Source organism: Ovis aries, chromosome 6, assembly GCF_016772045.2.
Source record: "Ovis aries strain OAR_USU_Benz2616 breed Rambouillet chromosome 6, ARS-UI_Ramb_v3.0, whole genome shotgun sequence".
Taxonomy (NCBI): domain Eukaryota; kingdom Metazoa; phylum Chordata; class Mammalia; order Artiodactyla; family Bovidae; genus Ovis; species Ovis aries.
In genome coordinates this window covers 45,042,309-45,070,040 of record NC_056059.1, presented here as the reverse complement: position 1 = coordinate 45,070,040, position 27,732 = coordinate 45,042,309, and the positions used below count along the sequence as shown (strand labels likewise).

Here is a 27,732-nt window from a genome sequence, read left to right as displayed (position 1 = left end):
CTTGACTATTTCCTTTTCCATGTTGGGGAAATTTTCAACTATAATCTCTTCAAAAATTTTCTCATACCCTTTATTTTTCTCTTCTTCTTCTGGGACCCCTATAATTCAAATATTGGTGCACCTGATATTGTCCCAGAGGTCTCTGAGACTCTCCTCAATTCTTTTCATTCTTTTTATTTTATTCTGCTCTTCAGAAGTTATTTCCACCATTTTCTCTTCCAGCTCACTAATTCGTTCTTCTGCTTCAGATATTCTGCTATTGATTCCTTCTAGAGTATTTTTAATTTCAGTAATTGTGTTTGTCTCTGTATGTTTAGTCTTTAATTCTTCTAGGTCTTTGTTAATTGATCCTTGCATTTTCTCCATTTTGTTTTCAAGGTTTTTGATCATCTTTACTATCATTATTCTGAATTCTTTTTCAGGTAATTTGCCTATTTCCTGTTCATTTATTTGGACTTCTATGTGTCTAGTTTGTTCCTTCATTTGTGTGGTATTTCTCTGCCCTTTCATTATTTTCTTTTAAGTTATTATGTTTGAGGTCTCCTTTTCCCAGGCTTCATGGTTGAATTCTTTCTTCCTTTTGGTTTCTGCCCTCCTAAGTTTGGTCCAGAGGTTTGTGTAAGCTTCATATAGGGTAAGATTTGTGCTGAGTTTTTGTTTGTTTGTTTTTCCTCTGATGTGCCAGGTGGAGTGAGGTGGTAATCCTGTCTGCTGATGATTGGGTTTGTACTTTTGCTTTGTTTGTTGTTTAGACGAGTTGTCGTGCACAGGGTGCTACTGGTGGTTGGGTGATGCTGGGTCTTGTATTCAGGTGGTTTCCTTTGTGTGAGTTCTCACTGTCTGAGACTCCCTAGGGTTAGTTCTCTGGTAGTCTAGGGCCTTGGAGTCAGTGCTCCCACTCCAGAGGCTCAGAGCTTGATCTCTGGTCACGAACAAAGTTTCCACAAGTGGTTTGTTATGGCATTAAGTGAGATTAAAACAAATATCCGAAAATGAAAAACCAAAGATGAACCCCAGACAAATGGCAGTTACAAAATCAGGCAAATAATAATTAAAATGATGAAATATACACATACACATATACACCCATGAGCAAAGTGAAAACAGTCCAACAGAAATAAAGTACAGTAGGTTGACCTGGCGAAGAAAGTAAATCAAAAGCTATATTTACCAGTTAAGAACAAAACTAACTAAAGAACAAACTGGAAAACAAAACTAAAGCAAGTTGTCAAGTGGGCGATAAAGCAATGAAAACAAAACTAACCAATATGTTGAGAGGAAAGGAAAGAAAGAAAAGAAAGAATAGATATGCAAAGTTAAATAGAGGTAGATGAAGAAGATTTATATATGCATTAAAGATTCACTGCAAGGGGAAAAGAACAGTAGGAAAGGCAAACAAAGGAATATAGAAAAAATATAGTAGGTTTTTTAAAAAATTAAAGTTATAAAACAGAGAAAAGAAAGAAACAGAAGAAGAAAGAAAAAAGGCAAAAAAAAAAAAAAAAGGAAAATTCCACAGAGCTTCAAAAGCCCAATGTAGAGGCAGAGGTTTATAGCAACAATAAAAAGTGTGACTGAATATACGTATATACATATACACCCATAAGCAAAATCAAAACAGTCCAACAAAAATAAAGTGCAATAGATCTTCCTGGTGCACAAAGGAAACCAAAATTATATCTGCCAGAACAAAAGTAACTGAAGCACAAACTGGAAAGCAAAACTAGAGCAAGGTGCCCACTGGGGGATAAAGCAATGAAAATAAAACTAACAAAATGTTGAGAGGAAAGGGAAGAAAGAAAAGAGAGAAAGAATAGATATGGTGAGTTAAATACAGGTAGATTAAGAAGATTTATATACATTAAAGATTAACTGCAAGGGGGAAAAGAACAGTAGAAAAAGCAAACAAAGGAATAAATGTAGAAATAATAATAATAGGTTTAAAAATTAAAATTAAAAAAAGAGAGAGAAAAAAAAGGACAACTCCAAAGAACTGCAAAAGCCCAATGTAGAGGCAGAGGTTTATAACAGCAATAAAAAATGTGACTGAGAAATAAAAAGCTCAAAAGCCTAATTAGATTTCATAGTGCCAATAAAATTAACCACTACAACAGAGGGGGGTAAAAAGGAAAGAAAAAGAAAAAAATCAGAAAGAATCTACAGAGCAAGTCAAAAGATAAGAATAATAAATGTTTTTCTTGAGTCACTGCTGTCAGAGTCCTTTCCCTCTCCGGGAGTCACAGTCAACCTCACCTCCCTAGGATGCCCTCCAACACTGTGCTGATCTCTGGACCTGCTGTGGGGGCAGCTCAGATTCTAATCTGGTCCTACTCCTGTGTTCTTGTCTCCAATGTCCACAGCTATCAGAACTAGTGTGTTTTCCTTTGTGGGAGCTCTCAGTGGCCTTTTATATATTCCATAGACACAGAGTCTGCCTAGTTGATAACGTGGATTTAATTTGCAGGTTGTAAAGCTGATGGGAAGGTTTTGGGTCTTCTTCCATAGGCTCACTGACCCTGGGTTTCAATTGTGGTTTTATTTCCACCTCTGCATGTGGGCCGTCCACTGGGGTTTGCTCCTGAGGCTGCCCTGGAGGACTTGGGTTTGCCCCTGTGAGGGCCAGGTGTGGAGGTGGTGCAGCTGCTTGGGTCACAGGGATTCTGGCAGCACCAGGTGCTCAGGGGGGTTGGTGGTTAGGGCAGCAGGAAATAGAGTGCTCTAGAAGGGTATGAAAACCAGTATAGGCCAGTACGCTCCAGTCTTTCTCTGTAGCTCCACTCATTCAGGTACTTAGAGGGCTCCCTTGCCTGGGCTCCTTCTCTGTTGTTTGGTGTATCAGGCACATAGAGGGGCCCCCCAGCTTGGGTCCTACGCTGTAGTTCAGTGCATCAGTCACTTAAAGGAGCACCTGGGTAGGGTCCTGCTCTGTAGTTCAGTACCTCAGGCATTTGATGGGCCAGCCTCGCTATTGTTCAGCTGCCGACGCTGGCAGGTGGGGAGAGAAAGGCTATGGTGATGGCTCCACCCCCTACTCATGACTCATCAATATCACCTTGCTTCCATGGCTGCCAGGCTCTCCTCCACAGGCGTTTCCCACCACAATCTCCTCCCTCACCTCCCCTCAATCTGTCTCTCCACAGTCAACAGCAGCCCTCACCCTGTGATCTCTCCATACTCCCCAAGCTCCAGCTCTCAGCTGCTGCACCTTCCAGGGGTCCCTCGTCCCTGTCCGGGGTATGTACGGCTGCAGCAAGGACTTTCTGATTCTTATTCCATTTAGGCTGCCACAGATCAGCTGTTTCGCTCTCACCCTTAGATGTTTCTCCTCTTACTCAGACAGTTGCCCCGATGTAGGGATCGGACCCCTGCTTCAGTTCCCCACCTACCGAGGACAGGTCCAGCCCTACTAACACTCCTGTTTTCCCCCCTAGTTCCTTGTTCTACCAGGTTTCTCGAGGCTCTATATATTCTTTTCCTCTGGTCAGGTACTCCTGTCCGCTCTCAGGTGGTGTTCTGCATGCACGTCTGTGTCTGAAGGTGTATTCCTGATGTATCCGTGGACAGAGATGTACTCCGCGTCCACCTACTTCTCTGCCATCTTGTTCTCTATTTTACTATTTTAGATGGGACTGGTTTGTTTCTTTCTGTAATTTCCTTAGTATCTGTTGTTTGGGGGCATATCAGTATATTATTTAGTATTAATTTTAACATCATATCAGAAATAACAGTGGTTTAAAATACTCCTTGGAAGAAAAGTTATGACCAACCTAGATAGCATATTGAAAAGCAGAGACATTACCTTGCTGACAAACGTTCGTCTAGTCAAGCCTATGGTTTTTCCAGTGGTCATGTATAGATGTGAGAGTTGGACTGTGAAGAAAGCTGAGTGCCGAAGAATTGATGCTTTTGAACTGTGGTGTTGGAGAAGACTCTTGAGAGTCCCTTGGACTGCAAGGAGATCCAACCAGTCCATTCTGAAGGAGATCAGCCCTGGGATTTCTTTGGAGGGAATGATGCTAAAGCTGAAACTCCAGTACTTTGGCCACCTCCTGTGAAGAGTTGACTCATTGGAAAAGACTGATGCTGGGAGGGATTGGAGGCAGGAGGAGAAGGGGACGACAGAGGATGAGATGGCTGGATGGCATCACTGACTCGATGGACGTGAGTCTGAGTGAACTCCGGGAGTTGGTGATGGACAGGGAGGCCTGGCGAGCTGCGATTCATGGGGTCGCAAAGAGTCGGACACGACTGAGCAACTGAACTGAACTGAAATAAGGTAGAATTATCTGTATTTCTCACTCACATTGTTGAAAGACAGAGGGAACTAAAAAGTGCCTACCAAACTGAGAAGGCATCTTGAGACCAAAAAATGAGACAAACACTTCCATGGAGTCAATGAATCAGTTTAAGTAAGTGTTAGTCACTCAGTCATGCCCGACTCTTTGTGACCCCATGGACTGCAGCTCACCAGGCTCCTCTGTCCATGAGATTTTCCAGGCAAGGATACTGGAGTGGGTTGCCAATGGATCAATTTATTATAGGGTAATTTACTAACAGGGTGGAATAAGGGAGATGATGATCTGGAAGCATTTGCAGCTGCACCTGTGCCACCTCGGGGCCAGGGGACAATTTCATAGTTAAAAGGGTTTTGCGGTAGGTGCTGGGAAACAGGACATGCATGAATGAGTAACTCGTTTCGTGGGCACAGGGAATACGTCAGTGAAAGTCTTCATCATTGTTTGGGGACTAACAGAGCATAGAGGCCACCTGGTCCCAGTGCTTATTAAACAATATCTATTAACTACAAAGCCCTTAATGACAGAGAAGTGACTTATTGCACAGGACAGTTCTGGGTAGAGTTAGCAAAAGGACAGGAGAAACTTTCAGGGCTCAAGATGCCTCCATTTTGCTAACAGCCATACACACAGTAAGTCTGGAGGTAGACTGAGCTGATATGGTGGCTCACTACTTGTCAGGGGTCCATATAAAGGAGTGTATCTTTCCTCTTAAGGAAACTTCACAGAAGTCCCAAAGGACACTTCTGCTTCCATCTTACTGATCAGCACTTTATATGTATAAAGGGAATCACAGGGGCTTCCCAGGTGGTGCTAGTGGTAAGAACCCGCCTGCCAATGCAGGAGATGTACGAGACATGGGTTCAATCCCTGGGACAGGAAGATTCCCTGGAGAAGGACATGGTAACCCAGCTCAGTATTCTTGCCAGGGAAATCCCGTGGACAGAGGAGCTTGGCGGGCCACAGTCCATAGGGTCAAAAAAAGTTGGACTGAAGCAACTTAGCTGGCACACACACACAGAGGATCACAGAAGTACCTACTTCTGGGGTTTCACTGTGGGACAAATGAGCTCATATGTATAAAGTGCCTGGTACACAGTCACTAGAGGACACCTGTGTTTTGACTGATGCTTCTGTGGTAGTACCTGGTCTCAAGGTCAGAGTCTTACTCAGCATAACCACTGCCCTCCATATCCTTTTAGGTCTTGCTGCCTCTGAAATGTTATCTCCTTTTGGAGTGGTCGGCCTGGTCATGTATCTAGCAATTAGCAGTTTGTTGCTTCTGTCTGTGGTGATACTGATTACCACCGAATTTTCTTTACTAAAAGAGAGATGTCCGAACCTTGACATTACCTGTATCAGTAATGTTTGGGTGTCCTTCTTCAAAGAATCTTCTAAGTGTCGGGTTTTAATTCTGTTCTTGCAGAAGATTAAACACTTTATTATCATTTAAATGCTATCCTGATAAACGGTGATGAGAAAAGTAGTGTTGGTGGTGGACAAACTGACTGTCAAGAAAAGCCAGTATCGATACAATTATTCCCAACACTGCCTTGTGGTCCATTAGTGATTTGTAGCCAATGAGGTTTTTGCCATCTTCCCTGAAAGCCATAATTAACTCAGGTCGCCCACAGGAGCCCTTCACTAACATAATCAACTCATTTGCACAGTTATTAGTCAGAGAAACAGACCTGGACAGAGTCCCTGCCTTAACAAGTGTTTACAATTTAGTCTGATCTCTGAATCTCCAGTGATTTGAGTCACCAGGATTGCACACCCACTCGTGTTCCAGAATGAATCTACCTCACTTTTTGCTGTGGGGCTGAGTTCCAAGCTGACAGTTCTTGTGGAGGAAAATTTCTCACTAATCAGTACTGCCTGGAGTCAGTGGAAAGAAATAACGATGAGGATAGTTAATTTGAAGGAGGAAATTAACGGTGCTCAGAAAAATATGAGCAAGAAGTAGAGAGGAGGGAAAAAAACACCTTCCAGCCATGAGACTCAGCTGAGCACACCTTCATCCTGTGGGCAGAAATTTGGGCCCAAGTGGCTCTTTAGCAATGACTCTGTGGTTCTCATCCAGAAAGAACCACTGGGGGAGCTTAACGATCACGATTGGTTGAAATCTTCGCAGATGGTGGTAAGAGCTCTATTTACTTGGATAATTAAAATGGTGATGGATTTGCATGGCTGGTTTCAAGATTTCTAGTCTGCAGATGACTGCCTGTGGGGCAGACGGGGATGGAACCCCTCCTTGCTTTAGAGTATCTGCACCTGACTCAAGTTTCAGAGCGATGGGAGCCAGGGAATATTCCCACAAAATGCTCCATCTTGAGTTGAATCTTCATCTTGAGCACTCTGACCCTCTTATGGAACTGTTCATCTCATCAGGGAGATACTATCTTTCAGAAAGGCAAGGTCTGCTGACAAACTTAGGAACAAAGATTGTTTTCTTTCTTTGAATGGGACAGACACAGTTCCCTTGATTCTTTCGATACTGTGATAATTAATAAGATTGATGCCTTTGGATTTTATTGAGTGCTATTTTTTTAAACATGTGTTGTCTTATGAAATCTGTAGACTCTTCTGTAAGAGAAGCAGGCCACTGCAGCAGAAAAGGCATGGCAGAGGCCTGTGTTCAAATCCCACCTTTTTCACGTACAGGCTGGATGCTCTTTTTTTTTTTTTTTTAATCTCTTAGCATCTTGATTTCCCTATCTGTAAAAGGGGGTAATGATGTCTACCTTTTGGAGTTGTGATAGGGATTAATGATTTATACATGCAAAATGATGAATCATCTTTGGGCAGAGAGTAGCTTTCAAAATGATGGTTATTCATACCATTGTTTATAAAGGAGGAAATGGAAGCTCAGAGTGGGTGCAGGGGTTTGCATGGTCTAGCCAGTGGTAGGTAACAGCAGTGAACCCACATCGCACCCTAAATCCCACCTGCCATGTTGCTTTTATTAATGGCACCTTTGTATCCCCCAATTCCCTCTTGCTACATGATGGTCCAAGAATCAACTCTGTTAGCAAATGCCACCCCTTTGTACTCCTGGCACATCTATAAAGTGAGTGAAGGCATTGCCACTGGTCCCTCTGCTTCTGATATTTGGAGTCAGAGCTGAGAGGTTAAGATCTGATAGGTAGGGATGGGGGTGCCATACTGGGGAATATTGGGGTCTTTTTATGATTTCTTTTTTGAGAGAAAAGGAAGTGGAGCCACAGCATCTTTACAGCGTTTAAAGATAGATTGATCAAATGTTGTCCATGCTTGGCTGCCTTTTTACTGTCACCCAGCCCACAGGGGGAGCCCTCTGCAACTGAATCGAATTATCATCAGATAATGGAGTAACCACAGGACCTACTAATATCATGACATTCCCAGTGTGAATGTTACGTGTTATAATACCATTGCATATGTGAGGGTTAGTGACGTGGGCTGTCACCTGTGTCCAGTGTACCACAGGTTCTTGGCAACCTGCATGGAAGAGAGAGAACCTCAGATACATGGGTAGTTCCCCCCGCTGCCCAAACTTTAAACATTTTTATTTTGTATTGGGGTATAGCCAATTAACAATGTTGTAATAGTTTCAGATGAACAGTGGAGGCACCCAGCCATATATATATAGATGTATCCATTCTCCCCAATACCCCCCTCCCATTCAGGCTGCCACATAACACTGAGCAGAGTTCCAGTACCTGGGTGGTTTTAATGCTCCATGCTGAACTGCAAACCAGCATTGTATGTCCCACCCTCAGCATCTTGGCCCATGGTAAGGTTAGAAAGATAGCCTAGCATGAGGGAGAGAGCACATTCACTCCAGGAAAGCAATGATTTTTAAAAATATTTGCTCTCCTCAGCAAATTCAAGGGGGTTTCCTAGCCCACGTATGGCCAACTGGAAGGAAAGCTGATCTTTTTTCCTTTTCATTTTCTCATTTTTATCAGCCTTAAAAGAATAAGGTTACACTCTTTGGAGAATGAGAAGATGGGGAGAAAGGAGAAAGGATAAATAACAGGAGCGAAAGGATTGAAATAGATATTCAGACGAACCTTCGTTATTCATAACTCCAGTTAACCGAGACTGTCAGTGAATTTCACATACCCCCCAGCTACTATGGTTCACATTATAAACTCTTCCAATTACCTGAAATCTCACTTAACTTAAATTTCAGCACATTCCCTAGGGCATGTGATAATCAAAGTTTGCCTGTCGAAAGTAATACCGGAGAGGGGAACCGCCATGGTAACTCTGAGAAAGATAAATCATAAAAAAAAAAAAAAAGAGTCATCTTAGAGAATGGCATTAGAATCATTAGGTTACAAACTTGAAATTGCTGAAATGTTATCCAGAAATTACAGAGGCAATCACAGATTTAGAAAAAGACTGTGGCAATGGACAGGCAGCTGTACAGTTGCACATGGATGGGAAGGACCCACACGAGGCATGGGTTCCTGGTATGCGGCTGGGGTTGCGGAGGCTGGAGGACTTCCGCCAAGTGAGCATCAGTGTGTGGTCAGCCCCACATTGCATGGACCCTATAGATGCCCACACTCAGTCTGGGGAAGTTCTAAGTATATGTGTATCTCCAGGTGACAGTCCTGTATGTCCGTCTGGAGCAGCGATTCTTCAAGACCGCAGAGGATGGAAGTGCTGAATGGAATATATGCCCAGATGATGAAGGAAGTGCTCATTTTAAGTGATAAAAATGAGCTTAAATACAACAATTTTGATAATTCTATAGGAGCTATTACGTGCCCTCTCTGTACACATCAAGTTTATGTAAAACTGGTCTTTTTCTCCCCCTAAACTTGATGCTAAAATGGGATTTAGAGATTTAGGTTTAATAATAAATTGATGGCTATCTTACTAAAATTTTGTATTACAAATATCATATTTATAGACAATGTGTATTTTTTTTAGATTCATGGGAACTGAAATTCCTTTATTTCTCAAATATTTGGGGGGCACCCACTCTGGTTCAGGAGCTGTGCTTGGCTCTGGAGAAGCGAAGGTGAATGAGGTGGGCTCTGACTGCAAAGAGGCCTCAGTCTGTGGGGAGGCAGGTGATGGTGATGCAACATATGATGCTCTAATCAAGGGGTACCCGCAATGCTGTGTGACTGGCAGGAGCCAGCTCTTACTCTGCTCTGGGATGGCAGGGGGCTTCCCAGTCAGGGACTTGTGAGCTGGGTCCAGGAGCAGACAAGAGAGAGGTGAGGGAGAGCGAGTATGGGGCAGCAGTAAGTGGGACTTGATAGACCCATGGCTGGTGGGGAAAGTCAGGGAAGTAGATTGCAGCCAGATATCGAAGGGCTCTTGTTTGCCACTTCCTTTAATAAAGATATTTTTAAAGAAGAGTGACAGTACCGGATTTATGGTTTTCAAAGGGACCAGTACCTGGGCTAGACAGGTGAGCAAACAAATGATGATCCCAGCTAGAAATCACTGGGAATTCTGGGAATGGAGGGACTAGCTTATTTGAGGTTGGAGAAGTCATGTTGATTGTTGACTACTGTTTACCTGGCACTGCTGAGTGGATGGGGAGGAGGTATTCCTGGATAGGGGAGAGAGGGTAGGGTAGGAAGATGGTGATAGCAGAGTAAAGTGCAGCGGGGGGCCAGGGAAGGAAATCCCTCTAAGAAAAGAGTGAGTGCACTCTTGAGAAGTTTCTAAATTATTCCCAGACATGAACCCTTCAGCCATGTGTGTTTATCATCACGCCGAGAAACCTTTCTGGAATAGCAGGCCATGTTCTTGTAGCGGCTAATGAGAGAGAGCTAACCCAATCCCATCAGTAAAAGCCGCCAAGGACCACGAGGCACTGTTTGACAGAGAGGGTCACTTGGTGGAGAGGTCCCCTCCCTGACACCCCGGCTACCTTCATCTCTCTCAGCCGTTATCTGGTTGTAAAGCCATCCAAATAGTAATGTAGTATGTCAGATAGTCATTTAATCATTATGATCTTCCTTGTAGCAATTATGACTTGCTTTATTGCAGATAACAGTAAATGGGCAGATAAAAGTCACTCAGTGATGAAAACTGTGGGTCTGAGTTCTTAAGATGAGAAGCACAAGCTACCTTCAAGTATTTGCGTGGGGGCATGAATTAACATCAACAAATGAGCTATGAGCTCTGCTTTAAAATTGTAATTGAAACGCAATTCAAAAGAAATCTATTTTTGAGAGGATAATAAAAACATTTCATGGTATCTAATATACATGCCAAAAACTGGGCATATTTTTCCAAGTTTATTCCATCCGTGTCTCACTGATCACCCAGTATACTTGGTATACTTCCTCCCTCCAGTTGGTAGGTTCATGTGCTCCTGCAGCTGTGTAAACCTCACCACCATGTATGTGTTTGTGTGAGTGTGTGTTGAGTAGAGGCTCAAAGGTTATTTTAAATAAAAGTTGGTATTTAATGCCCACCATTTCTTTTTCAACCTTCATTCATGAAGCACTAGAAGGGGAACCTTAGTGAGTCTGAGAAATCAGCTCAATAGAAGGCATCCACTTAGGTGTATGTATGGTTAGGCCACTCAAGATGCCTGTTCTCTTGCCTTCTGTACAACCCCTGCCTGACCAGTGCCTACTTCACCTACACCTTTCTCACCAGACTGACCTTCCTACATACTTGCCCCAGGCCCCAGCTAGTGATTGGTCTTATGTGTGCCTGTGCTAGTTTCCCTGGTAACCTGACATCACTTCACTCTATAACCAGCAGTCTTCCCCTCCCCCTGGAACGAGGCCTGTCACTAAGTTCTGCCCACCATCTGCTACACACCGTGGGGTGTTGCTCTAGGACCTTGCTTCAGATGAGTAAGCTCCCCATCCGTTAAACCACTGATGTCTCTGTTGCTGACTCCAGGGTCTTTACTTGGTCTTGTAGGCCTGTGGGGAGCTGCCCAACACTAGATTATTTGTGGTGAACACTTGCTGTTTTCTCACTTCCCTGCATTCATTTCTCTTTCTCATCAGCACCCCAATTTGGAAGGTGTTACCACTGGATACAGTCTAGACAGGTCAGAGGGATACAGTCTGGGTGTCCTGTCCCCTGGGCCCAGAATGACTCGTGATCAGCTTTAGGCCAGTTGGAAACACGCTTGACTTGAGACGTAAAGAATCTGAAACATAACGGAGTTCATTTCCACCCTATTCAGTCACCTCTTACCCGACCTTCCTTGCATTGAGACCTGGTGGGTCCTGGCCCTGCTTCCAGCCTCCGGAACCATCTCACTGCCTGCCTGTTTCCAAGTCTTCTCTGTCTTCCTACCAATTCCACGAGTCCCAGTATCCTTGAGCTTCCTGGTGGCTCTGATGGTAAAGAATCTGCCTACAATGTGGGAGACCTGGGTTCGATCTCAGGGTTGGAAAGATCCCCTGGAGAAGGGAAAGGCTACCCACTCCAGTATTCTTGCCTGGAGAATTCCATGGACTAAGGAGCCTGGCAAGTTACAGTCCATGGGGGTCTCAAAGAATCAGATACGACTGAGTGACTTTCACTTTCATTTTCACTTTTTCATCCTTCCAACACATTCCTAGGAAAGAGTGTGGATTACTGTTGCCTGAAACCAAAGTTTCCTAACAGATATGGGCAAAGAACAGTCTGCCTTCACTACTTATGACCTTCATGATGAAGGATAAATTAACCTCTTTGGGCTTCAGTGTCCTTATCTTTAAAATGGGGCTGATCAAACAAGCTATTTCAGGGTTAAAAAAAAGTGTTTAAGGCAGAGCTTTGAGCATGATTTGGAAAATAGTAATTTTCACTCAGTAATGGCTGTTCCACTTACTCTTATAATCAAATAAAGGTCTTCTTACTCCTAACAGTGCCTGGCATATAGTAGACATTCAAAGAACACTACTTTTTTTTTCTTCCCCTCTCCGAAAACAAACTTGCCTTTTCTGATGTAGAGAGCAAATATCCCTGGTGTGTACACCACAGATGAACTTGATAAGCAGAATTACACCCTGACTGAAGAGCGGAAATGGGGGCCTAAGGAGAAGCCAGTGTATATCCCTTGGCCCCATCCAGATGACCGGAAAGTGGGGCATTTGCCAGTGCCCAGTTCAGCTCAGCCCTTTGGAGCATGGCTGGGTGGCCTTGTGACCCAGTTCCCATCCCCTCATGTGATTGTGATACCAGCTGCTAAGGCTGAGGCTAAGCCCATGCATGCATCTGATTGCCTAGGTAGCACCTTGCTTATCAATATTGCATTATGTAAGGTGATCGCAGACCCCCCACATTAAGAAATAGCAAAGCCAGTGTGTTCTTTGTAGGCCTGACAGTTCAGATCAAAACAGGATTCAGAGGTGTGTCTTCAGTGGGGGCCCCGAACCGCAGCTCCTTCCCCTCCCCCATGAGCTTGGTAGCCAGTTCTACCCAAGCTGCAGAGTCCAAGATAATGTACACCACACGCTGTCAGAGCAAAACTGTCTTTCTAAGAGGATTCTTAATGTCACTCCTCTATGCAGAAACCCTTGGGGCTCCTGCCTGCTGAAGGAATGAAATCTGAACTCGTCAGCAACACTTCCAGGCCCTTTCTGACCGGGCCAGCATCTATCTCTGCTTCCGTCTTCATCTCACACAGCTTTTATCCCCGCCCCTCCACTGGAGCCAGCCCTGGGTGCTGCTCGCTGTGCTGACAATGTGTCTTCCTGCTGCTCACCTTTGTGTTTCTCTGTGGCTGTTTCCCTGCTAGGGGTATTGTTTTCCCATCACCACTCCTGTCACAGCTTCACCTATCCCCAGACAAAATTTATCCATCTACTTATTATTCTTCAGAATCCATTTCAGACGTTCACATCTTCCTCCAGCTCTTTGAGTACCTTCTTTGATCACTTGGCTCATGATAAAAAATAGTAGTAATAACAATGAAGGTGGATACAGCACTTGCTATTTTAAATGTTTTACACATGCAAGTGCTTTCAGTGCTCATATCTGCCCTGTGAAGATACTTTAATTATGCTCATTTAATAAATGGTATAACTGAGGCACAGAGAGGCTGAGTAATTGATAACTAGTGAGTGGCAAAGCCAAGATTTGAATATAGGCATTCCAGCTTTTTCTGCCATGCTATCAGCTGTTACTCTGAACTGCTTTTCTCTGTGTTCTGGGAGTTTTGTTTTTGCTGTTTTATAATATTTAACATATTATATAGTTAGTAACTATTCATGAACGATGATGAGGCTACTTACTATCATCTATTATTATCTCTTTTCTTATAGTAATAATTATTATTACTATAAAAGTACTAGGCACGATTCTAAGTCTATAGGCATTTGTGACTCCCTAGCCAGGAACATGTGCCTTAATTAGGTAATGTGAAAATGGTGCTAAACTTGGAATGAGAAGAATCTTCAGTTTAGATTTTAGCTCTGGCGTCTACTTGCCAGCCTTGGATAAGTCAATTTACTATTCTGAGTCCCAGGTTCCTCATTTATATAATGACGGGCTTGTCTTAGACCATCCCTGAGGTCTTCACTAGCTATAAGTTTGAGAATCTGTAAAATGGGTTCAGGATCACATGGGTCACAGATGTGTTGAAGATGTAGTAAGATTAAGTTTTCTCATTTATTAGCCATGTACCATGTGCTGTTCTTAGCTTTGGGGATCTGGATGAAACATCACATTCTTGCTGCTATGGATGTGGAGATGTTAAAAGTAAATCAATAATTAGTCCTATAACTCAAGGTCAAGTGGTAAGTACTATGAAGGAAGGTAACACAGTATAAGGAGATTGAGAATCTCTTTCCTAAGAAGGAGACATGACAATAGAAATTTGAATAAAGCCAGGGAAGAAGCCACGCAATCCAAGCAGAGGGCAGTGCAAAGGTCCTGAGGTTGGAATAGGCTTAATGTGGTCAAAGCTAGCAAGGAGATCAGTGAAGATGGAGAGCCCTGCGCAAGGGGGAATAGAAGGACTTTGGACTCTGTTTCAAGTGTGATGCGAGCTTTTGAACCACCATATGTCACCATGTGCTTTCATTTGAAAAGCATCTTTCTCATTACTATTTGGAAAATAGAGGTGGGTAGAATGAGGAAGTAGAAATAGGAGGCTAGGGCCACAGTCCAATCAAGAGATGATGGTGACTTGAAGGAGGATGATAGGGGTAGAAGTGGGTGAGAAGCATTTGAATTCAATATGTCTTATGAAGATAGCACCCATAGGATTTGCTGATGAATACATGAGGGCTGGGAAAGAAAGAGAAGAGGCAAGGGTGAGTCCAGGGTTTTCATGGAAAACCAAATATGGTTTGGTTTACCAAGAGGGCAGGTCTGGAGGAGGGCAGGTCTGAGAGAATATCAAGGGCTCATTTAAAATGCCCCTAAGATGCTCAAAGAGAGGCACACATTGGATAGCAGAGCAGGAATACAGGAGAGAGGTCTGAGCTGGGTACCAATTTGGGTAAAATCAGCACAGAGATGACAGTGAAAGTCATTGGACTGAACGAGATTGCCTTGATGCAGGGTTGTTAGGGGTGGAATTGGAGTTAGCCAAGAGGGCTAGGCCTGAGTTATGACTTAGACAATTATGAGTTCACTGCTCTTTGAAAAATAAAGTGTCTTATGCCCACGATTCAGCTGGTGAATAGCCCAGTGTGGGGAACTGCCCATCATCTGACACTCCACTAGCAGAGCTCTTGGGGACATGGGCTTGGCTGAACAGTGAGTAGGACTGTAGGTGGCCTCTACCTCTTCAGCCACTCCCCATGAAACGCGATTGAAAAGGCCCCGGGATAGAAAGCCCAGAGATAAAGCCACACACCTAGGTACCCCTTATCTTTGACAAAGGAGGCAAAAATATACAATGGAGAAAAGGCTCTTTAACAAGTCGTGCTGGAAAGACTGGTCAACCACCTATAAAAGAATGAAACTAGAACACTTTCTAACACCATACAAAAAATAAACTCAAACTTGACTAAAGATCTAAATGTAACACCAGAAATTATAAAACTCTTAGAGAAAAACATAGGCAGAACATTCTCTGACATAAATCACAGCAGGATCCTCTATGACCCACCTTCCAAAATAATGGAAATAAAAACAAAAATAAACAAATGGGACCTAATTAAGCTTCAGAGCTTTTGCACAATGAAAGAAACTATAAGCAAGGTGAAAAGGCAGCCTTCAGAATGGAAGAAGATAATAGCAAATGAAACAACTGACAAAGACTTAATCTCCAAAATATACAAGCAGCTCATGCAGCTCAATTCCAGAAGAATGAATGACCCTATCAAAAAGTGGACCAAAGAACTAAACAGATATTTCTCCAAAGAAGAAATACAGATGGCTAACAAACACATGAAAAGATGCTCTACATCACTCATTATGAGAGAAATGCAAATCAAAACTACAATGAGGTATCATCTCATGCTGGTCAGAATGGCTGCTATCCAAAAGTCTACAAAAAATAAATGCTGGAGAGGGTGTGGAGAAAGGGAACCCTCTTACACTGTTAGTGGGAATGCAAACTAGTACAGCCACTATGGAGAACAGTGTGGAGATTCCTTAAAAAACTGGAAATAGAACTACCTTATGACCCAGCAATCCCACTGCTGGGCATACACACCGAGGAAACCAGAATTGACGAGACACGTGTACCCCAGTGTTCATCGCAGCACTGTTTACAATAGCCAGGACATGGAAGCAACCTAGATGTCCACTGGCAGACAAATGGATAAGGAAGTTGTGGTACATATACACAATGGAATATCACTCAGCTATAAAAAAGAATGCACTTGAGTCAGTTCTAATGAGATGGAGGAACCTGGAGCCTATTATTCAGAGTGAAGTAAGTCAGAAAGAGAAACACCAATATGGTATATTAACGATATATATGGAATTTAGAAAGATGATAACAATGACCCTATATGCAAGACAGCAAAAGAGACACATATAAAGAACAGATTTTTGGACTATGTGGGAAAAGGCGAGGATGGGATGATTCGAGAGAATAGCATCGAAACATGGGTATTACCATATGTAAAAGTGCAAGTTCAATGCATGAAGCATGGCACTCAAAGCCGGCGTTCTGAGACAACCCAGAGGGATGGCGTGGAGGGGGGGGTCAGGATTGGGGGACACATGTACACCCATGGCTGATTCATGTTGATATATGGCGAAAACCACCACAATATTATAAAGTAATTAGCCTGCAATTAAAATAAATAAATACATTTTTTAAAAAAGAAAGAGCCCCGGGAGGGCTGCCTGTCTTCCAAACAGGGTCTCAAAATACCATGAAATAAAATGTATTGTTTTCAGTTACACAATTATCTCTAAGAGTGTCTTGTTAAAAATATGGTTTGACCCAAGAGAGGTGATTTGTGGAAGTGCTAATAATTTAATTGGTACCAATACAGAATATTAAAAAGAATCTGAAATTTATAATTAAGAGCCCTAGTTTGAGCTGACAGTTGTTAGCATTGTGACTTTGAAAAAGACAATTAATCTCAGCTATCTTGTCTATAAAATGGGGAAAGCAGTTTTTGTTAAAATTGTCATATAATGTTGCCTATCAAACGAGAGTGTCTGGGAAAATGTTTTGTAAGCTTTAAGTGCTGTAAAAAAAATAATACCTTCAATTTTGAGAATGTTTCCAAAGCCAAATATTAATATCATACCTTGCATTTCAACCTGCCAGTAATCTCACTGAGGTAGGCAGAGCAGGTATTAATTAATCTGAGTTGCACCTCAACCCCAAAGAACTGGTTAATTCTATTACATAATGGCTTTACCCCCCAGCTCCATTCTTGCCTCTCTTAGTGTCTTTCACTAAATATTTGTTGAATGAATGAATAAATGTACGGAGTAACTTGTTATAGAAAAGTCAATTCCAAACTTTAGAATGGCAGTCCCAGAATATGTTGAAAATATGCATAGAAAGTGTGTTTGTTCCTACACACATATTAACAGACAAACGTTTCATGAAATAATACTTACCTTTACTGCATGGGCTCACACTATTTTCTGTTCTATTCTGGTTTTGTTTTTGTTTTAAAGAAAATGAGGGTAGCAGCTGAATTGAGTTCATTACACAAACTGATGTATTGTGACCCACAATTTGGAAGACACTGTTATGGAAGATGCTGGCAGCTGGGAACCTTGTTCTTTGCAACTGGGCAAGTCACTTGGGTTATCTGGGAGGTTTATCCCTGCTCCAGTGTTCGTGCTAATTTTCAAGAATAAAAGCATTATGAGGTGATGGGAATAGGCATGTAAGCATTGTGGCAGCTTGAACATTTACTGCATGTAACGTATTTTCAGTTTTTCCTTGCCTATATAAGGAAATAAAAATCTAATAATGTCCTAGGTTTGGATAATTAATTGAGAAAGATTTGATTTTTGTCACAAGTGTGTCTTCGAGACTATATAGAGATTTGCAAGGGTGACTTTAAAATAAAAGGCAGTTTCTGTATCTGATATCCTTGGCCCCCAGATATGTTTCTGAGGCAGGATTTTTGGCATCTGAAAGGAAATGCAGTAAGTGAAGTGTATATTGTGTATCAACCCCAGTAGACTTCTGGGCAGCAGCAAATAATCAAACACATTGATTTGTCTTCAGCAAATGTATGAATATTCACAATCAGTGGCATAAGAGTAAAAACCCTCACATCAGCTGAGGTCACTAACAAGATGTGAACACATTTTCAGTTTTCAAAACTTTGGGCGTTTTAGAAAACCCCATAAGGGATTGTGGAAATTATGTCTTATTATCCAGGTATCATGCTTTTCCTTCTCAAAATCCCCAGGATCATTTATCCATTTAAGAGACCAAATGTTTGGCTTGGTGCCTAACACATACAAGACACCCAGAAAGTATTGCCTGAATGAATGATTGAGACCAACTACAATTTATAGAAAATTGTTGCAACCAAGCCTTTTGAGAAAACAGCCTCTAGTCTTATCCCATTTCCTTTAAGTGGATAGAAACCTTGTTGCCTTTACTTGGCTCCCTCACAAGGAGCAGAGGAGAGGGATGCTCATGAATTCTTTGTTTATTTTTTCCTTCTTCCTCAGCCCTTGTATCTAGTTTTAGAAGAGGGTGGGTGAAGAGATTCTAAACATAAAAGGAGCTAAATTTAAAATTCCCCTTTCTTAGTTTCCCTATGCTGAAAATACCAACTAGATGTAGTAACCAACTCCATGAATATTCTGATTGTTTTTTCACGGAATGCTTGGTTTGTCAGAAATTGGGGTTTCACAAGCTTGGCTATACAAAGACTTGGGTTCAGATTCTAGCTCTATTAAACCCTTAGCATATTACATAAACTCTTTCAGTCTCACTTTCTCATTTAGGAAATGTACATTGAAATAACACAGTAACCCCCCTGCAGTGCTGTGGGAATTAAAGGAGATCATCCATGGAAAGCATTTGACATAAAACTATGGTTTTGTTGTTGCTAACAGCAATAATAATAGTGATAATAGCGATCCTCATCATCATTGTGGTAACTCACTAGAAGCACAGAGCAGGGCAGATTTGATCTCCCCAATCTGGCTACCTTCATACTCTGCTCTGGATCGTGTTAGTCAGGATGGGCTAAGGTGTGCTCTGATAATAAACACCCCCTAATCTTTGTATCTTAACGGTACAAAAGTTTATTTCTGGATCACACAGGTTACTCTGTGGACCCAAATGACTTCAGAGCAGTTGTCTGCTGTGGTTCCATGATCCAAGTTGTGCTGGTGATTCATACCTTGACGCTTGGGGTCATCCATCCTGGAACTGACTCGTAGTCCTCCGGTTCCCCTTTCCTGTATAAAGCAAGTTACATGGTTCTGCCTTACTCCAAAGCAATGAGGGAAGAACAGTCCTGCCAGATGCCTGGAAGTAAGGAAGAACGAGAAATACTGGCGAGAGGTACTAACGACAACCACGCAGACATTTAGCCTTTTCTCACTCTGTCTTAGATGGTTATCACAAACACAGTGCTTATTGCTTTGCCCTGACAACCCTTTCCAACCAAGTGGCTGTCCTGAAGTTACTGCTGCAGGTGATCTTTAGAAATCATTGAGCTAACTCTGCCCTAGGTGAGGTAGAGGAGGCAATTGCTAGGCACTGGAAGTGAGTCATGCCTCCTGGGTTGGAGCCCTGCCCCCAAATGTTTTCCCCAGCACCCTGCACCCCAGTGATATTAGATGAGATGTTGAAATCATGGGTTCCTCAGGTTAGGAGGCACTCTTGGGAACCCTGCTGATTTTCCAAGAGTGGAAACAGACCCAGGCAGCATGAGTTTGTTTTGTTTCCTGTTTGCTGGGGCTTTCCCAGGGTCCCAAAAGTCATGATTAGCCCATCACTTAACCTACATCTGCATGGAGGCCTCCTGGCTCTGCCTGGTCGTTTGCTACTGTCCACCACTTCCATCAGCCATACTTATCCTCCTTTAGAAGCGGAGACGCCCCATACACAATGATTGGCTTGTCTCGCTTTCTGTTCTATTTCTGGTCCCTTCTAAGGCTGAGGCTGGACCTGTGCATTCCCTGGTTGTTCAGAACGACCCATGGAGGAGGATCTTCAGCACCTTTTTCTTTCCTTTTTGTCATTTGTTTTTTGTTTCCAATTGGAGGGACAGGAAATAGGACAATTTAGCAGTTGCTACCACAGGGACTAAACTGTTACCATTTTAGAAGAATGAGAAATTCCGTCCCATTCCCCAGTACACCCCACCCCACCCCCACTCCCATATACCTCCCATAGTTTCTATTGATATTTTAATGAGACTGCATGTAGAAGCTCTTTGGCCAGATGGTAAAATATGGTCCCTACTTGTACTTGTTCAGAACCCTTCTGTGCTATAAAAAGGGGGCTCAGACAGCCCTGAATGGCCCTGAGACAGGCTTGTCTGGAAATTCTGGCCTGCCGCTGGCCTTTCAGTCTCTCCAGACTATGTTCATTGTTTCTGACTTCACAGTGTGAAACTGAGGCCTCCAGAGCCTGGGTTTTCAAAGTACACGTGGAGTAAGAATCACCTGTGCCATGTGCTAATAGCAGATTTCTGAGCCAACCACCAGAGGTTGACGATTTGGGCAATATGTGAGCTGGGGGTGAGCAGTCTGAGCCCAGGCCCAGAAATCTGCATTTTCACAAGCATCCCAGGGTAACATAGAGCAGGGCTCTGGTTGATGCCAGTGCACCAAGGTGGCAGAACTACAGAGGAGGTGTCCCGTCTTCAGCCAGAGCGACAGCACTTGGAGCTATTTTATAAATAAGGCTTAAGCCTAAGGCTTGTTCTGCTGATAGAAACAAATGACATGGAATAACATTTTTGCAGTTCACCATTCTAGACCACAGTAAGCAGAAGAAAGAACCATCCAGCAGTGGCTTTCTCAAGACCATACTTTTCTTGAAGTGGCTTCATCTTTATACAGAATGAGTTTCTTATGCTTTGATGAAATTTATAATTGTCTTGTTTTCCACACCCTAAAGACAACCAAACAGCAGCAATGCTGCTCCTCAAATCCTTGGTCCCTGAGTCTTAGGCACCTCTGTGCCTGTTTTCTACCAAGTGTCTTAGATAGAGAGGGGATGGGTGTCTACTTCTGTTCTTTACAGCTTCCAAGGCCCAGTGTGGGTCATGCTTTGAGAGAGAAACGGCTTCTCTCTTGGACCCTCACAGACTGCAGTTCAAGGTTAGGGAACTTGAATTCCACTTTGCCAGTAAGTGGTGGACCTTACCTGGTTGCCTTCAATAGACCAGATGTGACTCTAACCTTGCCTGCTTCAGCTTATAACGTCTACACATGATTGTGATTTTCTGCCCCAAAGTGGGAAGAATCGGAGTATATGTGGGCCCTTAGATTTGGATCTGAAGGGACAAAGGCAATTGTCTTTGTGCCACTGGTACTAATAGCACTGCCAACTGAAGCTGCTGATCACAGGCAAAGAAACGAAGGCGCGAGGGTAGATCTGTTAAACTGTGTGTAAATGGTATTTTTTCCTGTGAAATCTCAATACCTCCCTGAGGACACTGCTGTTCAGGTTTTTGAGCTACTCTTCTCTGATATTTACACGTCGGGGATTTTACTCTCGAGAAATCACTGTGGCAACAGAACCATTTGCCTCCACGAAGACGATGTCAAAGTCTTAAAATCTGGGACGTTTTAAGGCAGGATTCCAACCTCATTACTGCCTGGAATAAGATTCATCCAAGGTGGAAGTGTCCTCTCTTAGAACTCAAATCATCTCAGAATGGCTTTTCTTTCCCCTTTGTTTTTGAAGCTAAGCAATTACTTTTTTTTTTTTTTAAGGAAAAAAATGTGCTAATGCACAAAACTCTCTTTTTCCCCTTTCATTTATTTGAAATTGAACTTAACAAAGTCAGTTCCAAGCAAGCACTATATATGAGAAATGCTTTTTGTCCATAAAAGAGCATTGACTCGAATGGTATGGGAGTGCTGATCCTCTGTCTGCTTTGTGTGAGCGTCCGTAATGACAAAGTGCTCATGTCAGAGTGTATAATGAAACTATAAATTGTTTTCATGAATGCTCTGAATTTGGTCTTTTACGGGGCAAATTCAAAAGGTATTTAGTGCCACATCTCACATATGAGAATAACACCAGACGGTGCAATAGACCCAGTAAAAGGACAGAATCCCAATCGGGCTCACGCTGGCCCAGGTGGTGGGTGATTGTCAAGTGAGGGTCTGTCCATCATTGGGGGAGTGGGGCAATGGAGGGACGAAGATATCCTGCAACTCTGAGGAAGAGTTCCAGCAAGATGGATAATTCAGTGTGACTAAAATATTTCACTCATAAAATTGGTCTCTGGGTGGTGGGTATTTGCACTTGAATCCTGGAAAAAAGTGTGCACCTCTGCCCGATTTTAGTGAACAAAAACTCTCAAGTGAGAAAATGTCTACTGGGTTGCATGGGCAGGTGCAATCTATTGTAGTAAAGTATATTTTGATCAAATTATTTTTTATTACATTTTTGGTATTTTTTAAAATTATAGAAATAATATAGGTGTATTCTAGAACATTTGGCAAACATAAAAAAGTATAAAGATTAAAGAAAACATGCAAATAATTTTGCTACCAAGAGATAATTATTAGTAATATACAGAATTTTTACTAAATTTATGTTATGTTATTTTGTAAAATTTTAATAGAATTTTAACAGTCTTATCAGGATATATAAATACCTTTTGAAACAAAATTTGGCATCCTGTTATCTATTTAACTATGGAATTGTTTAAAAGGATTGTGCTCTTTAACTTACCAATTATTTTCCCTGTCTCAGTTGGCCAAACTTCACGAATGTCCACGGTTTTGGTTCTGTCACAAGGGCACTGTGTCAGGTACTTTAGCAGCCTTTGGGCTCGTGTGTCATTGAATGACAAATGTCTCTGGGTATATGATCTCTGAAGACAAAAAGCAACAAAGCAAAATCAACCCTGCAGAGTGTGTGAACTCCAACGCGGGTGAAAGGAAGGAGGCTTGATAACAGTTCTGAGTCACATGGATGTGTTTATTCTGCAGTACCTGGTGTGTAAAAGGAAGCTGGAGAGTAAGAAGGAAGCCCTGCTGATCCTTTCCAAGGAGCTGGACACATGCCAGCAGGAAAGGGACCAGTACAAACTCATGGCCAATCAGCTTCGAGAGCGTCACCAGTCCCTGAAGAAGAAGTACCGCGAACTCATCGTACGTATTACGTTATGGTGATGTCCCCGTTTCCTTGTGGAGATAGAAAGAGGGGCTTTAAGCATGCGATCTCTTCTAAAGAGGGCTGAATCCAGACAGTTTCCAAATGGAAAGACATGAAAGTCTTTCACTTTATCAGGACATGAAAGTCATCAACCCCACTTCCTCCACACCCAGTACCGTTTGCTGGTTGATAAGTGTATGCTTCCGGATACTTGCTCTGGCAGCCGTGAATGTACACACGTATCTGAATGTGTCTGCGTGTGCCTTATTTACTTATTAGTGAATTGTATGAAGCGTTTTTTTTTTTTTTTTTCTGGAGGATTCATGTTATAAATCTATGCTAATACAGAAGCCACTGGCTAGCTGCATGTGGTCAAAGTTTCATTTTGAATTAATTAGAATTAAATAAAATTGAACACTCAGACTCGTCATATTTCGTGTGCTCAATCGCTATAGTTGGCTGGTGGCTACCGTATGGGATTGTGTTGATATAGAACATTTCCATGCTGGCTGCTATATTGGACAGTTAGCTGTGGGACATGTCCCTCATTGCAGAGACTCCTATTGGACAGCTTTATATAAATGTTACTCTAAAACTTGCTCTTTTCGCTCAGCACTTTATTTTGGACATCTCTCTAGGCCATATATACAGATTTAACTCATTAAAAAAATATTTGCATAGTAGTATTTCCATAATTTTTAAACCTTTCCCTCTCCTGGGCAATTAGATTTTCTCTAGTTTTCATATGGCATAATTTTTAAGGATGCAAATTAAAATGAATTGGAGGATACCAACTGCATAGTGCTATTTTGCGTTCTCACTTCATATTTTCTCACTTATGCCATCTCTTTTTTAAGTGCTGACACTATTGCTTACATTTAACCAGCTTTGCTTGGGGTCATTGAATTGTCCTCAACAGAAATACAACAGAAAGATTCCTAAGGTTAAAGTAACGTTGACTTGCATGAGGACTGCATCAGATATAGGACTACTGTTTCTTGAGCATTTATCATTTACCTGAGATATTTATGTATTCCCAGATGGCACATGAGGGACAGAAATTATATCCTTTTAAAACAAAAATCTGATAGGGCTAGAAGTTCTCAGTTAGTTTTCTTTTATTTTGGGCATATCCTGTCCCCAAATTGTTCTGCCTATAGAGAAAATTCAAGTGTGTGTGTATATGCACATGTGTATGTGTGTCCACTACTATTACCTTGAATCTAATTATTTAAAAACGGAACTCAAACCAAATGAAATACTATTTCAGTTTAGTGTGCTCAAAAGTAATTTTGAAAAATCTAAGTAATGAATTTATTTGGCTCACATAGGTTTAGAAAATTTATCAGTTCAGTTCAGTTACTCAGTCGTGTCCAACTCTGCGACCCCATGGACTGCAGTACACCAGGCTTCCCAGTCCATCATCAGCTCCCGGAACTTGCTCAAACTCATGTCCATCAAGTCAGTGATGCCATCCAACCATCTTATAGAAAACATATAGACTGGTCCTAATTGAAAGTGATTCTTTAGAGGTTTTCCCAAAATAACTCTGGTTCAGTTTACAGTTATAAGTTTTTAAAGTATATTTTAGTTTGGTTCAGAACATTGCTGGTTGCAGGGGGTGGGAGTGGGGAGGGTCTGAATTTAGTTCATAGTTCAGTACAGCTCCTTGAACCTACATATATCTGATTTTAAAAAAAATAAAATGTAACATTGGTTTCTTTGTAGGATGGAGATCCATCACTTCCCCCTGAAAAGAGGAAACAGGTAAGACTTACTCCTGACCTTTGGTAACTCTTAGGATGTTTGTATTGGTGTCTTACAACAACTGGAGGATCAGGGAATCCCAAAATGGGTAGAGAAATCTTTTAATTTCTCAGAGGTGTTTGTATTACTGGGGGAAGTGTGGTTGAGAAACACTGACTACAAAGAGGAGCTAAGGATGGGGTGAAGGAGACACAGTGACATCTAACAGGATAGAAGAGGGCACACATGTTGAGCGTGTTCCCTTTCTTGTTGGGACCCTGTTGAAAAACCACGAGTTGAGGGCGCACTGCTACCGGGCTTTAGCTCACTGTTCCATGGATGAATGTCATTCTGCCACTTCAGACTTTTAAAGGCATCTTACCAGAAAAACTCATGAGCCATTTATGTTCTCTCCTGAATGGTAACCAGCATTGTTTATTGATGAATCCATTTCCCACAGATTTTAGGTGCCCACTTTGATCAATGAACAAATCCGTACCTTGTGTATATGTGCGTACGTGTGTTTCTGGACTTTCTGTTTGTTCCATTGAGCTTCAGTACCACCCTACTTGTACCACATTATTCTGTTTTGTTTATACTTTCAGTACCTGTTTGAGCTGTTATCCTTAGCTTTGCTCTTTCTTTTCAGATTTCTTTTATATATATATAATATATATATATATATATATATATATAAAAATAACTGACAAATATTTTATCAAGTCCTCCTCTGATCCCCACCCCACCCAAACCCATTCCTGTTGGTATTTTGATTGGAGTTTTCTTAAATTTATAGATTGCTGTAGGGATAGTTAACACTTTTATAGGATTACATCCAGGAATATCATACATCAAATTTTTAAAATCCAGTTGTATTCATACATATATATATATATTCTTTTTTCAAAGATATCTTGTTAGCTGTTTCCTTAACTTCACAATTTTCTATAGTGACACACCCTGACTAGTAACCTTTCATGGGCTTGAAGGCAGCCTGGATGATGGTGATATTAATGTTGTATGTTCCATGTTATGGGAAACCCGCTACACCAGAGCAGGGCTTCAAAACTGGTGGATGAAAATAAGGACTCAGAAACTGTTTGCTGTCTTCAGAGCTGTAATGGCTCAGCCAACATCCTGTTTTTGTTCATTGATCATATACCTGGCACAGCATATAAACACGTAAGACTCATGGCTGCGTAAACTGTAGACACACACACACACACACACACACACACACACACACACACACCCACCCCATTTACTCTTAAATAACAATTCAGTCCTATGGTTACCCTTTCAGGCATTCAGTTCTGGTCACTCCCATATTCCTTTCCTATTTTATTTGATTATTTTGTAATGCTCCAGCTTTGAGCTAATATCAGATTCTTCTATGGAGCTAATTGATGGTTTTTTCCTAAACAAAACGATGTGGAAATTTATCATGAATGTTTTAAAATTGGGATCCGTAGTGTGGGATCGCTTATGTTTTTGTTTTTGGTGTCTATGAGCTGTCATCTTTGCCGCGATTTTAGGGTTTGTTAGTATTCATGGAGGAGTTTTACAGGGTAAGTGAATTCACGTTCCGTGACTTTATAATAAAAAATTTACATTGACTGAAGAGAATCTGATGAATTCCAGTAAGTCTGTCAAGCTGCATTCTTACAGCTCTGGAAACAAACAAACAGGTTCAATGTCCTACGTTCTGGCTTTGTAGCTTTTAATATGGCATTTGGTTTCTGTCCCTTTAGGATTTAGTGTGGTGGTGTGAGCTTGGGCTCTGCACCCTTCCTGCCTGTGATGGATGGCATAGGGTGGACTGGGGTACCAGTGACAGGCATTCTAAACTGCTCAAACAGTAAAGGAGTTGATACCCTTGTGTAACCGCGAGTTGAGAGGTAGTGCAAGTCTCGGGTGCTGTAGTGTCATGTACTCATTCTCTCTTCTCTACCATACTTACCAAAGAAACATACAGTGAATCAAATCTTGGATTTCAGATGGACCATGAATACCTTTTTAGTGTAAGACTGTGGGACTTTCCCGGTGGCTCAAACGGTAAAGAATCTGCCTGCAATGCAGGAGACGTGGGTTCGATCCCTGGGTCAGGAAGATCCCCTGGGGAAGGAAATGGCTACCCACTCCAGTATTCTTACCTGGAGAATTCCATCAACAGAGGAGCCTGATGAGCTACAGGGCATGGGGTTGCAAAGAGTCAGACACGACTGAGCGACTAACACTTTCAATTTCATGTATCATGCAATAATATTTACTTAACTAAAACAATATTGACTGTTAATCTGAAGTTCACATTGAGCTGGGAATCGTATATTTTATTTGACCATTCTATCACTGTGCCAATTTTAACATCAGTTTCTTCTTGAATTTAGCATCAGCTTTCTCCTGAGGCCAGTTCCCGTAAGCAGGAAAGACCGAAAACCCACCCCTGGAATATAAGCCCTTCCCTCCAGTCTCACTGGGCCAATGTAGGATATGTCCTTCTTCCTGGTCTGAGTGCTCACTGGGAGGATACTATTCATTAATTGGCTTAGATTAATCACCGGGGATGGAAGGGCCAGCAGTGACGCCCACTAAACTAATCACGTGCCTTGGAAAGTTTCTTTTCGGGGCCTGAGACTTGGTGAGACTCTACTGAAGCCAGGGGAAAAACCTGGGGGCCCCTGAGTGCTGGTGGTAGCTGGTCCTGAGGCCGGGCTGCATTTCTGCCTCCCAAGGTGGCTGCTCACCCAACCCTTCTGAAGTTCTAGGAGCCAGTAACTTCCTCTTTGGGCCAAGCTATTTCAAGCTGCCAAGTGTAACCAGAAGAATCTACAAAATGGGAATAAATATGGTGCCCACTGCATGGTGTGGCTGTGAGGAACAAAGGAGATAACAAAAGTGGAGTCTTCAGCACAGTGCCTGGCCCAGGGTGAGGATCAATGAATATTTATCATCCTCTCCCCCTCCTGATCATCCCTTTCTGTTTTAACAACTGTATACTTGTGTGCCTTTGTCAGGACTCTTCTGGTAAGGACTCTT

The 27,732-nt window shown here is 42.2% G+C and overlaps 1 protein-coding gene across 2 annotated transcripts in view; it reads left to right on the top strand.

Annotated features, from left to right (window-relative positions):
• CCDC149 (coiled-coil domain containing 149) overlaps window positions 1-27,732 on the top strand; it is a 115,555-nt gene that overhangs the window by 22,693 nt on the left and 65,130 nt on the right. For both annotated transcript variants that reach the window (XM_015096417.4, XM_015096416.4), the window contains exons 2-3: window positions 22,785-22,946; window positions 24,679-24,717. In XM_015096417.4, coding sequence (XP_014951903.2) covers window positions 22,785-22,946; window positions 24,679-24,717 — 201 coding nt within the window. The remainder of the gene's footprint in view (window positions 1-22,784; window positions 22,947-24,678; window positions 24,718-27,732) is intronic.